The following is a 16,012-nucleotide window of genomic DNA, read 5'->3' as shown; positions in this document are numbered from 1 at the left end:
CATGACTTGTCCGGACTTGTCCTACCTGCCTATCTCCTTTTCCACCTATCCACTCCACCCTCTCCTCCCTGACCTTCATCCCCTCTCCCAATCACCCATTGTACTCTATGCTACTTTCTCCCCTCCCCCACCCTCCTCTAGCTTATCTCTCCACGCTTCAGGCTCACTGCCTTTATTCCTGATGAAGGGCTTTTGCCCGAAACGTCGATTTCGAAGCTCCTTGGACGCTACCTGAACTGCTGTGCTCTTCTAGCACCACTAATCCAGAACCTGGTTTCCAGCATCTGCAGTCATTGTTTTTACCTCCTTTCTGATCTCTAGCATCTGCAGTACTGAGTTTCTCCTCCTGGACCGTATGTCTTGCCAAATTTGATTCCGTTAACTTTCTAATTTAAAATCCAATTGCAGGAATTGACCTCCTTGTTTGTTACATTGTAGTCTTCATTGTGTCAATCTAAAACTCAACTCAGTGGTCCAGAGAAGAAATGCCTAACAGTGTCCTTTTTCTTTGAACTCTATTAGGTTCAAACTCGTAGTGCTGATGAACCAATGACCACATTTGTCGTATGCAATAACTGCGGAAATAGATGGAAGGTGAGACCTTTAAATCTGAAATACATCCTTAGAAAATTGATGTAGTCTAGTAGGTGCACCTTAAATGAGGATTTGTTATGTATTTTAAGAAAAGGGCAACTTTATAAGATTTTACACAATGAGGAAACATTTTTGCCCTTTCCAATGTATTCAAGAGGAAAAACACGCATGCGCGCACAGTGTTATATGGATCTTGAATTCTCTGTCTGAAAGGGTAGTAGAGGGAGAAACACTCAAAGAACAAAGAAAATTTACAGCTCACGAACACGCCCTTCGGCCTCCAAGCCTGAACTGATCCAAATCCACTGTCTAAACCTATCGCCTAATTTCTAAGAATCTGTATCCCTCTGCTCCCCACCTACTCATGCATCTGTCCAGATGCATCTTAAATTAGTCTACTGTGCCTGCCTCCACCACCTCTGGCAATACCACCCTCTGTGTAAAGCATTTGCCGCGTGTATCCCCCTTAAACTTTTCTCCTCTCACCTTGAATGCGTGACCTCTCGTTATTGAATTCCTCACCCTGGGAAAAAGCTTATCTCTCTCTACCCTGTCTATACCCTTCCTGATTTTGTAGACCTCAGTCAGGTCCCCCCCTCAATCTGCTTTTTTCTAATGAAAACAATCCTAACCTACTCAACCTCTCTTCGTGGCTAGCACCTTCCATACCAGGCAACGTAATTTTGCTTTTAGAAATGAAAACCTGTAACCTAAAGCTATAATTCGAAACTGGGACCGGACTGAGTGGTTGCTTGCCAGCTCAGACACAAAGGGCCAATTGCTTCCTTCCATGCTGCCTTTTGTTTTAAATAGAGGTGGTGTCTTCTGATATTTATAGCTTCATATAGTTGAAGCCTTGATTCGTTAATTTAATACAGCTTTTGAAATGTTATAACATTCTAGTCTAATTTTGTTTTTCACAGTTCTGTTGAGATGCTGAATAAACTTCAGAAGAGAACATGTTGGACCAGAGCTTGATGAACTTCGATTTCTAATTAGTTGTGTAAATCAAAGTTAAAACTTCAATGAGGATATTTGTAGAACAATACATCCCTGTGGCAGATTTTTTTTGTATAAATATAGTTTCCCCAAAAACATTCTAACTGTGTATTCTGTGCAGAATAGATCTTTGAAACAAAAAAAACTCATGCTTGTAAAAGCAGGCAGCATCTAAATGTATGAAAAGTTTCTTTTTATATGTAGTTTGACATTAAAGTTTTAAAATGTGCTTAATGCGTTATCTGGTTTTTGGGTTTGTTTTAAAGTCAAAACAGTAAAAAATGGGCCATGCATTTGGACAGCTATTGTTCCTAGGAAAGTACTTGAACTCAGAATTAATTTTAAGCATTAATGATGAGTTTTGTTTGATATTTATTTGGTTGGGAAATATAAAGAATACTACCAATGTTTAGTTAAACTACCATAAACGTTTGAAGACTGGTTCTTGAGGCCCAAATACTAAACTATACTAAACCCATTTACCAGCTTTGAAAGGTCCATCGCCTGCGATGCCCTCGCATTTGAAGTACTCATCCAGATGCTGCTTAAATGTTGCAAGAGTACCTGTCTCCTCCACCCTCTCAGTCAGTGTGGTATATACTTCTATCACCCTCTGGGTAATTTCTTTTCTCCTATCTCCTCAAAACCATTTACTCCTCACTTAAACTTGTGCACTCTGCTCTCAGACGTGTCTGCCATGGGGAAGAGATTCTCACAATCTACCCTGACTATAACCTCAAACTTTTGTATGTTTCAGTGAGATACCCCCTTAGTCTCTTCTGCTGCAAGGAAAACAAATCTAATCTATCCAGTCTGTCCTCGTAATAGATTTTTTAAATCCCAGGAAACATTCCAATGAACCTGATCTGCACCATGCAATCATGTCCTTCTGATAATTGGCGATTACTGCACACAGTATTCCATCTTTGCCCTAACCAATGTTTGATAAAGCCTTTCTTGCTCCTATATCCTATGCCTCAGCTAATGGATGCAAGCATCAGTCTGCTGCCTTCACCACCCTGTCTACCTCTGCTGACACCTTCAGGAGTCTATAGACTTGTACACCAAGGTCTCGTCGTTCTTCGGGACTTCCTCGGGACCCATCATTCAATGCATATATCATTCCCTTATTAGACCTCCCAGAATGCATCACCTTGCATTTATCAGAACTGAATTCCATTTGCCACTGCTCTGCTCAATTTACCATCCGATCAAGAACTAGATATGATTTGACTTGATTTATAATTAATGCAGAAGAAATTTACAAGCATATTGCCAAGACTCAAGAGTGTTAGTTATAGGACATTGCTGCCCAGGCCAGCATTTATTCCCCATCCGTAATTGTTCAGAGTCAACCATATTGATGTAGGTTTGGAGTCTCATGAGCCAGACGAGGTAAGGACAGCAGTTTCCTTCTCTATAAGGCATTGGAGAGCAGAGGGGTTTTCCACAACAGTTGCAATTATTTCATGATCATCATTAGGTTCTTACATTCAGATCTTTATTATATTCAAATTCTATTATCTGCAATGGCAGAATTCAATTCCTGTTTCCTGGAACTTACCTGTGTCTCAAGATTAATAGTCTAATGTTAATACTCCTAGGCTGATGCCTCCCCATTGTTTTCTTTGGACTAGAGAAAGCTAAGGGAGGACCAGATTGAGCCATACAAAATTGAGTGTTTTCGAAGGGAAGAAACATTACAAGTTAGTAGAGAGCCCAGTAACTTGGGGTACAGTTTAAAGGTAAGGAGCAGGAGGTTTAGAGGAGATTTAAGGAAAACTTTTTTCAATCAGAAGATGTAGGCATTTAGAACTTACTGCCTAAAAGTGTTGTAGAGGTGAGAACCCTTAAAACATCTGAGAGTATTAAGATGAACATATGAAACATCATAGTAGGCAAGGTAATGGATAGAGTGCTGGAAAATGGAATTAGATTAAATAGGTTGCTTGATTGGCAGAGATAAGATGGGCAAAAGGATCTTTTGTTGCTATTTAAGTCTGACTCCATGAAATTAAGAAACAGAAATACTTTTTTAATGACAGTTTTTATAATCTCAAGATGTCCTTCAGTACTTTTGAACTTTAGTCACTGCAGGCAGCACTAATGGAAGGTTTACCTAAACAGATTATTCAGATGACAACAGTACAGTGCAGGAAAAGGCCATTTGGCCCACCAAGACTGTGCTGACATATGCTTTCCTAAACAAAAAGAAACCTTCTTTGCCTCGATGGTCTATATGCCTCTATCCATGGCCTAATCATACATTGGTCAAGATGCTTCTTAAACATTGCTATTATATGTGCCTCCACCACCTCTGGTAGTGCATTCCTCTGTTTTTTTAAAAAAAAAGCTTGTTTCCATATCTCTAAACTCACTCCTTTTACCTGAAGCCAAAGTCCCCCTAGTAATTGGAATTTTTACCCTGGGAAAACAACTCCAAATAACCATTCTGTCATTCTATCTATGCCTCTCATAGTTTAGTAGACTTCTATCAAGTTGTCCTTCATCCTTTGCTTAAGTAATAACAAACCAGGTTTGTCTATGTTATGAATGAGGCCAGACCTCCTCAAAATATTTCAAGTTAGATTTGAAGTGGGTTTTCCAGGCTTGATACAACTGGTCAAACCATTCTGCTTTAAGGAAAACAATTTATTTAAACACTACAGTTGAAACACAAAATAAAGCAGAATTTAGAGTAATTTTACTGGAAAACCTAACCTAACCCAATACAGCAAATTAACTAATTAATTGTTCCAATATAGTAACATTCTATAATCTCACCCCTTGGCAAAAAGGTAAATTCAAACACAGATTCTTACAGGTAGGGGAGAAACAACTTTCAGAGAGAGATTTCAGAAGAAAGTCAAAGGAATTCTTTACTGAAGCTTGCAATTCCCCAAAATAAACTAGAAAAAGCCTGAACTGGGAGAATTGCCCATTCCCCTTCTATTTTAAACTAGATTCTTCAGCTTTTATGACCTCTCTTGGGGGAAAAAAACTAAGGATAAAATAACCTTTTTAAAGTGACAACATCGTCACAGTCCAATATCTACTCCTAGTCAATACCCTCCATGACAGGTGACATCCTGTTAATGTTTCTGTACCCTTTCCAAAGCCCCCACATCCTCATTGTGAGTGTGGCATCCAGAATTGAACACAATATTCCAACTGTGATCTGTTCTATACAATTGCAAAATCACTTGCTAATTTTTATATTTTATGTACCGAGCGATGAATGCATACATTTCATACACCTTCTTGACCACGTTATCCACTTGTGTTGCCACTTTCAGGGAATTATGGGCCTCCGAGTCTCAATCCCTTTATGTTGATGCTGCTAATAGTTCTGCCAATTTTTCAATATTCCCCTTCCAAAATGCATCACTTGGAATTTAATCTGAACAAATGCAATCTGCCAATTCTCTGCCTCTAGCCTATCTATATTCTTCTGTATCCTCTGACAATCCTCACTATCCACAGCTCCCCAATGTTTGTTTGTAGGATTGAGATTCCTCCAATTGGGGACAAAGACTCAGGTGGCAGCAGGATTCAGGCAGAAGTGGACTTTTATTCAAGCAAAAACCAGTTAGTGCAGAAAGTGGGTCAAAGGATCTTCCTTGAATCTGGCTTTAACGTAAAAACACAATTACTTTCATAATCTTCAGCTCAGGTCGGAAGAGTGATCAATGACACACTGATTTTACAGTACAAAAACAGTATTTTTATGTATTTTGTGTTACGCTGATCGTACATAATGTGGCTACTGTACCCTCTCCTTCTGTGGGACCAATCTTGAACAACAACTGATCAGTGAAGGACGCTACTATGGACAGCCCTAGATTCTTAGTTTTTTAAATGGTATTTAACAATTTTGTAATATCTAGGCCTTTGGATCTTTCTATATTGCAATCCAAAATTACTGGCTGTCCTCTTATCTCTAAGGACTGATTGAATTCAATTATCCATTATACTGGCTATGTCTTATCAGATTCCATTAGCCCTTTTATATAAAAAAAAGTCGATTTATATAAATTCATAATATTAATAATTATAAATTTTATGATTATTCCTACTGCTCACACTTTTTAGCTAATGAGACAAAATATGCCAGGCATCTCATTAATGTTTTATAGTTGCGTTAAAATCTATCTCTGATTATTTAAAGAATCTTTTAACTTTATTTATTAATATTGTAAATAGTTTTAGAGACAACTAATTTCTGCAAGGTAACGTTAGTTGCTGTTTTTATGGCTGATCACGTCCTTAATGACACTAGAATTAATTGCTTATTGTAGTGATTTTTTCAAAGTTTTTGAATTACAATTTCATTATTTTCTTCTGTGTTTTACAAACCTTCCAAATATCTTTTTTTGAATCTTATGTATCTCTAAGGGCCGGCATAGTGGCTCAATGGTGAGCACTTCACAGCACCAGGGTCCCAGGTTCAATTCCAGCCTCGGGTGACTGTCTATGTGGAGTTTGCACATTCTTCCCATGTCTGTGTGAGTTTCCTCCGGTTTCCTCCCACAGTCCAAAAGATGTGCAGGCCAGGTAAATTGGCCATGCAAAATTGTCCATAGTGTTAGGTGCATTAGTCAGAGGGAAATGGGTCTGGGTGGGTTACTCTCCAGAGGGTCGGTGTGGACTTGTTGGGCCGAAGGGCCTGTTTCCACACTGTAGGGAATCTAATCTATGTTTGCATTCTTTGGAATCTTGCCATTCAGATAATGTTTTCTTTTGCCTTTGAATAATTCCTTTCTCAAATACCCTTCCATATATATATATATACATACATTTTTTTTATTCTACCATTTTGTGTCTCTCAAAAACAGGCAGCTCCAACAATGTTGTTCACTAACTTACTAATCAAGCCACCAACATTCTCCTCCTAAAGATTTATTTATATTACAAACAACAGGAGTTCCAGCACTGATCCCTGTGGATCACCACTGGTCACAGATCTCCAGTCTGAAAAACACCCTTCCCCCACTAGTCTTCTGTATCCATCTTTCCAGCTTACTGCAGGTCGCATGTGATTTCACCTTTTAGCCTGCCATGAGGGACCTGGTTGAAGACCTTGCTAAAATTCATTTGGACAGCATCTAATGCCCTCCCTTCATTAATCATCTTTTGTCATAACCTTTCCCACACAAAGCCATACTATAGCTAACGAGGCCATAGTTTTCCAAATGTGAGTTAATTCTATCTTCAATAATTTCCCCACCGCTGCTGTAAGGCTCATGGGCCGGTATTTTTTCAGATTATCCCTGTGGCCCTTCTTAAACAATGGAATAACTTTGGCTATTCTTCTATGCCTAAAGAGGCAACTACAACTTATACAAGGCCCCAGCAATTTCCTCCCTCAGCATTCTGGGATAGATTGCATCAGGTCCGAGGGGTTTGTCTACCTTAGTGCCTTTTAAAACACGCAACACTTTTTTTATATTGACGCCCAGAATATCAACATATCCCTTCCAAGCCTTATCCACAAGGCCCTTCTACTTTGTGAATGCCAGTGCAAATATTCATTAAGAACTTTATCCACTTCCTGCAGCTCCACTTATAAATTTCCTCTTTTGACCTTAAGTGGACCTCCCTTTACCCTAATTACAAATTTGCTGCTTTTAGTCTATCAGAAACCTTGGAATTTTCCTCAATCCTGTTTGCCAAAAATATTTCATGGGCCCTTTTAGCTCTCCTAATTCCTTGATTGAGTTCTTTCCTTCTTTCTTTATGTTCTTTGATGGTTTTGTCAGTCTTCAGTCTCCTAAACCTCACGAATGCTTCCTTTATCTTTTTGACTAAGCTCTCAATTTCTCCTATCATCCAAGCTTCCTGAATTTTGCCATCATTATCCATCATGATCCTGAATTCTAATCAACTGGCCTTTAAAGGATTCCCACATCCTAGACCTGGTATTAGGTCATTCCCCAATACCGGGTCTAGTGTAGTCCTTTCAGTAGTTGGGCTATTTACATATTGTAAAACAACATCCTGGACATAGCTAACAAGTTACTCCCTTATCCAAGACGCTGGCAATAAGTGTGTTCTAGTCAATAAATGGGGAATTAAAATCACCCACCACAACAATGCTGTTGTTTTCATGTTTTTCCATAATCTGTTGATAAATCTGTTCTATCACCTGTTGTATTCCTGTAGTACATGCCCATTAAAGTGATTGCATCCTCCTATACCTGAGCTCTATCCATATGGCCTTGCTGAGTGAACCCTCCAAGGTGTTGTCCCTCAGTACAGTTGATATTCTTCCTTATCAGTAATGCAACTCCCCACCTCTTTTACATCCCTCTCTATCATGCCTGAAACATCAAAAAACCCAGAACATTAAGCTGCCAGCTTTTCCCTCTTTCAATCAAGTCTCTTTAATAGCTACAAATCATCGTTTTTTATATATATATGTATATATCTAAGTTCATTCGTCTTACCTGTCATACTCCTCACATTAAATTAAATACCCTTCAGACCGCCAGTCCCAATTGTGTTCAACAACCTCTCCTTGTCTGTTCTTCCTCTTTGTCTTGCTGGCCTTAGTCTCAGACTCCTCCTCAGTCGTTTTATTTGTTGACCTAATTCTCTGATTCCTGCTCCATGGCACACATTTAAAGCCTCCCTTGTGCAAAACCTCCCTGACAGGATATTTGTTCCTCGCCAGTTTAGGTGCAGTCCTTCTTGTAAAGATCCTTTTTGTCCCTGAAGACATACCAATGATTCAATGTATGAAGTTCACATCCAGAATTCTGTGATAACAGCTGCCTTTAACCTGTGAATGTCTAACTAATACTATTGCCCCTGGAAGGGCCTCACACTTCATGGAGTGAATTGCATGCTCAGCCTGTCAATCAAGGTGATGTCTCAAACTATCTTGGTCCTTTCTGCCTTTCTCTTCCAGTCAGCCCCATGAGTTTTAATATTCCCCACATTTCTACCTGTCTCTTTTAACTCGTCATCTCCCACTTTAACCACTGAGATCGAAGCATAAATCCTAGTTATGCCAAACATTGTTATGTACTGTCCCCTCATTTCCCATGGCTAACCCACCTAATCTATATATCCCTGGAGGCTATGGGCAATTTAGCATAGCCAATCCACCTAACGTGCACATCTTTGAACTGAGGGAGGGGACACAGGGAGAATATGCAAACTCCACAAAGATAGTCACCCGAGGATGGAATCAAACCTGGGTCCCTGGTGCTGTGAGGCAAAAGTGCCAACCACTGAGCCACCATACCGCTCCTTTCCTGCCAAGGTGGCTTGGATGTGGCCCAGTTTGACTTGGGTTGCCCATGTTACAAATTGAAAACCTCCACACAGGATGGGCCCTTGGTGCACCCTACAATTATCAATAGTTATAGCTGGCTGTCAAGGAGCAATGGGTCAAGATTAGAGTGGTGCTGGAAAAGCACAGCAAGTCAGGCAGTATCTGAGGAGCAGGAAAATTGATGTTTCAGGCGAAAGCCCTTCATCAGGAATGAGGCTGGAAGCCGAGGGGGTGGAGAGAAAAATGGGAGGAAACTGGTCAGGAGGACAGTGCTGAGCTGGAAGGTTGGAACTGGGGTAAGGTGGGGGGAGGGGAAATGAGAAAACTGGTGAAGTCCATATTGATGCCATGGGGTTGAAGGGTCCCAAGGCAGAACTTGAGGTGTTCTTCCTCCAGGCGTCGGGTAGTGAGGGAGTGCCGATGGAGAAGGCCCAGGTTCTGCATGTCCTCAGCAGAGTGGGAGGGGTAGTTCAAATGTTCGGCCACTGGGCGGTGAGTTTGATTGGTGCAGGTGTCCCAGAGATGTTCTCTGAAGCACTCTGTGAGAAGGTGTCCAGTATCCCCAGTGTAGAGGAGATTGCATCGGGAGCAACAGATACAATAAATGACTTGTGGAAATACAGGTGAAATTATGATGGTTGTGGAAGGCCCCTTTGGAGGGAGGGTGGGTTGTTAGGGGGTGTCGACCTGACCAAGTAGTCGCAGAGAGAAAGGTCTTTATGGAAAGCGGATAGGGGTGGGGAGAGAAATATATCCCTGGTGGTGAGGTCCATTTGTAGGTAACGGAAATGTCGGCAGATGTTGCAATTTATGCGGAGGTTGGTGGGGTGGAAGGTGAGAACCGGGGGGGTTCTGTCCTTGCTCTCCACCCGCTTCCCCCCTCCCCGCCTCCCATTTATCTCTCCATCCCAGAGGTTCCCAGCCTCATTCCTGATGAAGGCTTTTTCCCAAAATGTCGATTTTTCCTGCTCCTCGGATGTTGCCTGACCTGCTGTGCTTTTCCAGCACCACTCTAATCTTGACTCTAATCTCCAGCATCTGCAGTACCCCTTTCTGCCCTGTCAAGGAGCAATAGGCAACTGAGATGACCTTATCTGTTTCAAGTAAAATTAGACCTGTCTGGGGTCCAACTTTGGCCCCAATCCATTATGCCTGTTTTATGCCTGTCACTTTTATCAATGCATCAATGCATGCCTCAGTCTGCCTTGCAGAATATTCTTCTTCATCGATGTCCTTTACCCCTAGCATTAGGGAGGCAACACACTATGTGGAACACATGATTACAGTAACTGAAATGGCTGTCTTTTCCCCTAGCTATAAAATCTCCTTTAATGACTGCATTCCTAATCATTTCTATTTCATTCTTTATATTTTGTTTTCCAGAATGCACTCTTTCAAAGGGTCATTACTCCCAGCAATCTGCAATGCTGAGTACACAATTCAGATCGACACTCACCCTGAAAACTTTCCTTTCTACCTCCTCCTATTCTTCTCCTAGAACATGCAATCCAGGAAAATCATCTCCCTGATACTGTACATTACTTGAAGTGTCCCTTAATCTCAGAAGTTCTGAGCTTGAGCTTAAACATTTGGAGACACTTCATACACACATACTTCCTACATGTTTGTATCCCAAGTAATATGAAGTTTCCTGAAACTTATACATAGTATGGGAAGTGCAAACATCAGAAACCTGCATCTCATTCGTTAATTTAAAAAGTCTCTCATCCTTCTCATAGATTCTATTTAATGTCTGATTTAAATTATTAAATTTTAATTAATGTCTCTGAACAATATTCTGTGCTACAAATCTTACAATTTCATTGTTCCAAGCTTGGAAGTTGCCTGAACTGATTTTGTAAAAATGGTGTAGCCAGCCAAGTTTATTGCTATAATCCAGATTCAATTTAAATTTAGCTTGTCAAATTGAAAATGCCTTGGGTCACGATAAATTCCCTTCAATTTAAAAATAAAACTTGTGCAAAATATGTAATTACTGTATTGATTGCATTTAAATTTCTTTTCTCTTTAGAATGCTGCAAAGTGAGCAAAGGTTGCTGCAAAGGTTTTATATCACTATGCACTACATTGTATATTATTTAAATGGAGAAAGACTGCTGAGAACTGCAAAGGTTTGGGAGGCTTCATTCTATGAATCACAGAAAGCTAGCACCCAACCTTAGTGAGTAATAGGGAAGGCAGATAGAATATTGCCTTTTATTTGAAAAAGGCATGGCACATGAAAATAGGGGTGTTTTGCTAAACTATAGAAGGCATTAGTCAGATCCCAGCTGGAATACTATAAGCACTTTTGGGCCCCTTATCTAAGGAAAGATATGTTGGCATTGATGAAAATTCAGATAAGGTTCACTAGGCTGATACCAGGAATGGAAGGATTGTCTTAGGAGGAGAGGTGTAATATGTTGGGCCTGGACACATTGAAATTTAGAAAAATGAGAGGTAACCTGATTGAAACATACAAAATTAGTAGTGGACATAAGTGGATACATGCAGAGGAACTGTTTCCTATTGTGGGAGAAAATAGGACCAGAGGGCATAATCTCAGAATAAGGGATTGTTCATTAAAAAATATTGGAGAAGGTTTTCTACTCTGAGTGTAGTGAATATATGGACTTCTTTACCGCAGAGGGCTATTGATGCTGGATTATTATGCATTCATGACTGGGATAGCAGAGTTTTAATTAGTAAGGAAATGAAGGGTTATAAGGAAACGGCAGACAGTCAATTTGAAGATTATTAGATCAGCCATAATCTGATTGAATGGCAGAGTTTTATGGTCCTATGGCCAGAAGTTTTATTATTTAATGATAACATTTTATCATGTGGTAAATAACGCTTTATTATAATCAATTCCTCAATCTAGATTCCTGTCAAGCAAAGTCAGATATTTTTCTGACTTCAGTCTCACTGTTTAACAGCATAAGAATTAGGAGCTGAAGTAGACTGTTTGGCACCCTGCGATTGCTTTGTCATCAACAAAATCATAGCTGGCTGATGTCCATCATCTAATCTTATCCAATTCCTTTAATCCTTAGATCCAAACATCTACCACCCTCTGTCAGGAGTATACTCAATGACTGAAAGTGTACAACTTTCTGGAACAGAGAATTATAATTATTCACAATATTGAGTGAACAAAATACTATATCTCAGTCTGAGATATTTTATTTTGTGTTTGTAACCATCCTCTAGATTATTTTTCTGCATCTATCCTTTCTTGCTCCTCAAAAGCTTACATTTCAATTAGATGACTGTAATTCTTCTAAACTCTAAGGGATATATGTTTTATCTACTCAATCTTTTGTCATATGACAATCCCCTTTATTATACTCTGTGGAGCATGTCTTTCTTTCTACAGGTCAGCAAACCAAAACTGCACACATTTTTTCAGGTATGGCCTCATGATACCCTTTGTAACTGTAATTAGAATTTTGTATTTGAAATCCTGTTGTAGTAAAAACTATCTTCCCATGTTTTACTCTGCATCCATGTTAACTATGATGCATGCTGAAAATGTGTTGCTGGAAAAACGCAGCAGGTCAGGCAGCATCCAAGGAACAGGAGAATCGACGTTTCGGGCATAAGCCCTTCTTCAGGAATGATGCATGCACAAGGTCCCCTGAATGCAAAAGATTTCTGTATATCATTAAAAACATATTTCTTTTCTACCAAAGAGAATAACTTCACACTGCATATTTGTTCTTGACCACTCACCCAACGTAACCTTAGTCGGCTGCAGCATCTTCTCATCCTCCTCAGTACCTTCCCATGTGACATTTGTATGGACCGAATCAGGAGAAAATATAAACCAAATGGAGATAGTAGAGTGGGAAATGCCTAATGTATGGATCTTGGTCAGGTACATGGAATGCTTTAGGATTAGAGGAGGCTGTAGCCTTCATGAAAACAAGGAAATGGTTGTCATAGGATTCATTGTGGAATGGCCTCTAAGGCTTACATTGCTGGTGGTCTACCTTTCAAAACCATAGAATACTCAAGGAAAAGTGACAACCAGGAGATTTGGGTTGTATCTAAGTGAATTGGAGAATGCCATACATACCTTTTGTGGAAATACATTGAATCAATAATGGGCAATATGGCATGGGCTGGGATTTAAGCATATTGAAAGAGATGATGTAACAAAGTAAGTAAGAGGTATCAGAGATGCATTGAGATGGTGCACTGTAACCTCTGATTAAGAAGCCTTGGTGATTGCAGGTCTGCAAGAACAAAACTGATGCAAGATGGCTTTTCGAAACAGTAAGGGTAGGAACTAGAAGAAGTGAGAGACGAGCTTAGAAATTGGAAGCACTCTGGAAAGAGATGGAGTCAGGATTCTTGAGTTTATCATGTGCTTAAGTTAGAAACAACCAATGACGCCAAAGCTCAGAAATGTTGATGCATCATGTGAAGTGGAAGTATTAGCTGAAGGAGGACACAGTTAAATCGGCTATGGAAGATGTTTTCAGTCAGAGTATATTAGAGTTGCCAGATGAGCCTGAGTGTCATTGAAATATAATGCAATGATCTCTTTAATCTGTTGAAACTCTGGAGCAAATACATTGTGATTGAACTTCAGCAAAGTTTCATTACCACCTTCTGTAATTTCAGCAGATGATTGATATAAATCCTACTGAACGTTTTAAAAATCACTCATGGAATATGGGCATTATTAGCTGAGCCAGCATTTTATTACTTGTTCATAGTTGCCCTTGAGAAGGTGTTGGCAAACTGCCTTCTTGGAATACTGCATTCCATGCCATTAGGGAGGGAATTCTTGGATCTTAGCCTAACAACATTGAAGAAACAGTGATATATTCCAAGCCACGGTGGTGAGTCACAGAGGGAAATTTGCTGTGGCAATGTTTCTATGTATCTGCTGCCCTTGTCCTTTTAGGTACTGATGGTTGTGGGTTTGTAAGGTACTGTCTATGGATCGTTGGTGAATTTATGCTGTGCACCTTATACCAAGTTCACACTGCTGCTACTGAGTGTTGGTGGTAGAGGGAGTGAATGTTTGTGGATGTGATGCCAATCATGTAGGCTGCTTTGTCCTCTGAAATGTCGACCTCTCCACCTCCTGATGCTGCCCGGCTTGGTATGTTCTTCCAACCACCTGGTTGTCTACTTTGTCCGAAAAGAAGTCAAGCTTCTTGAATGTTGTTGGAATTGCGCTCATCCTGGCAAGTGGGGAGTATTCCATCACACTCCTAACTTATGTCTTGTGATAGTAGACAGGTTTTGGAAGTCAGGATGTGTTACTCACTGCAGTATTCCTCGCCTCTGATTTGCTCTTGTAGGTATTGCATTAATATGGCTAGTCAAGTTCATTTTCTGATCAATGCGACAGAATAAGTGCAGAGTTTTGAGAGATCTCTCACCAATGTTAGGCTGAACAACCGAGACACCCCCTACAGCCGCTCAGTTCCTTTGTTTTTATACTTGTATATCTGCCTTTGCCAGTGGCTTAAGAACACAAAAGTAGTCCACACAAACCCCTGAACCTGCTCATCCATTCAACCGGTCATGGCTGAATGTTGGCTTCAATGCCACTCCCCATATACGTTCATTCCCTGAGAGACAATAAACCTCTCAATCTCGGTCTGAAGCATATTCAATGACAGAGTAGTCACACTCTTTTGGCATGAACAATTCCAATCAAATTTTTCTTCATTTCAGTCTCATATGATTGTTCCCTTAACCTGAGACTGTAACTTCCATGTTCTAGATTCTCCAAAAAGGGGAACAACCTATCAGTGTCTACCCTATCAAGCCCCTTTAGAATTTTATGTTTTAAAGAGATTACCTCTCATTTTCTTTTAAACTCTAGAGAATATAGATCCAATCTACTCCAAGTTTCATCACTGGGACACCCTATTATCTATTTTCCCAGGAACTAATCGAGTGAAGATTCATTAAAAAGTCGCCAGTGTATCTATATATTTGCCTAAATATGGAGACCAAAACTGTACACATTCCAGGTGTGGCTTCACAAAACCAATTGTAACAAGAGTTCTTTATACTAGTGTTATGACAAAGGGTAAATTTAAAACCAGCAAAACAAAAACAAATTTATCCCATGCAGTAATCTGTAAAAATCGAGTGGGCAAGAACTATATCAAGAAAAAATTAACAACTTTATGTCTTAAAGTATAACAGAGAATAATAAACTAACCACTATTTACAATTTCTTTCTCTAATCTTTTAGCTTCCCTTCTATAATATTAGACCAATAAAACTCCCAATTAAAAGTTACAAAACAACACTTCTTATCTCAAAACCAGGCAACTGTAGGTTCTTGTTTTTGGATCTTCCTGTATTTTCTTTTCTCCTTGTTAGGAATTTCTGCGTTACAGGTTACTGATCGAAAAGGAACATTAAAGAGAAATATTTTTTCAAGCAGTCTCCTACATGCTAGGACGTGGCAGATGTCCTTTTCACTGTTCGATTTTCCCTGGTCTTATACTCCAAAGCATCGGATTGTGTCATTGGTTTTTAAGATTGTCAATACACTCATTTCAAACTTGATTGGAGTTTATTATGTTTCGGGTATAATTTAAACTGATTGGCCAAATTTGAATTTGTTTTTGTCTCCAAGCAACGAACTAATTGGGTTTTTAAGATTGTCAATACACTCATTTCAAACTTGATTGGAGTTTATTATGTTTCGAGTATAATTTAAACTGATTGGCTAAATTTGAATTTGTTTTTGTCTCCAAGCAACGAACTAATTGAATTGTCCGATCCAGTGTTACATTGTCACCTTTCAGTGGTGTGTCCAGTAGTTCTAGTGCTTTTAATTCTCTTAAAGGTATACCCACATCTTTATAACATCCAACAATCCCCTTGTCTTAAAGACTAACATCTTATTTTCCTTCCTAATTGCTTGTTGTACCTTCATGATAACTTTTTGTTTCTTACGTTCAAGCCCTTTGAATTTCAACATTTGCAAGCTTCATGCCTTTTAAGTGTATTCTACTTTTCCATTGCAAGGACCAAAATGACTAATCTCTCACTTTCTCCACTTGTTTACTTATCAACACATCATGGGCCACTAGAAATAATCTAATTCGTTACTTTTAAAAATTTTAGGTGTAAGAGTTGTAATCAGTAAATTCA

The 16,012-nt window shown here is 39.5% G+C and overlaps 1 protein-coding gene across 1 annotated transcript in view; it reads left to right on the top strand.

The window, feature by feature from the left end:
• tcea1 (transcription elongation factor A (SII), 1) overlaps positions 1-1,822 on the top strand; it is an 80,704-nt gene extending 78,882 nt beyond the window's left edge. The window contains exons 9-10 of the mRNA XM_043688334.1: positions 523-594; positions 1,518-1,822. Of these exons, the coding sequence (XP_043544269.1) occupies positions 523-594; positions 1,518-1,526 (81 nt within the window). The 3' untranslated portion in view covers positions 1,527-1,822. The remainder of the gene's footprint in view (positions 1-522; positions 595-1,517) is intronic.
• Positions 1,823-16,012: the final 14,190 nt, after the last annotated feature.

The sequence above is a fragment of the Chiloscyllium plagiosum genome, chromosome 4 (genome assembly GCF_004010195.1).
Source record: "Chiloscyllium plagiosum isolate BGI_BamShark_2017 chromosome 4, ASM401019v2, whole genome shotgun sequence".
Classification (NCBI taxonomy): Eukaryota; Metazoa; Chordata; class Chondrichthyes; order Orectolobiformes; family Hemiscylliidae; genus Chiloscyllium; species Chiloscyllium plagiosum.
This window is presented reverse-complemented; position numbering and strand designations above follow the sequence as displayed.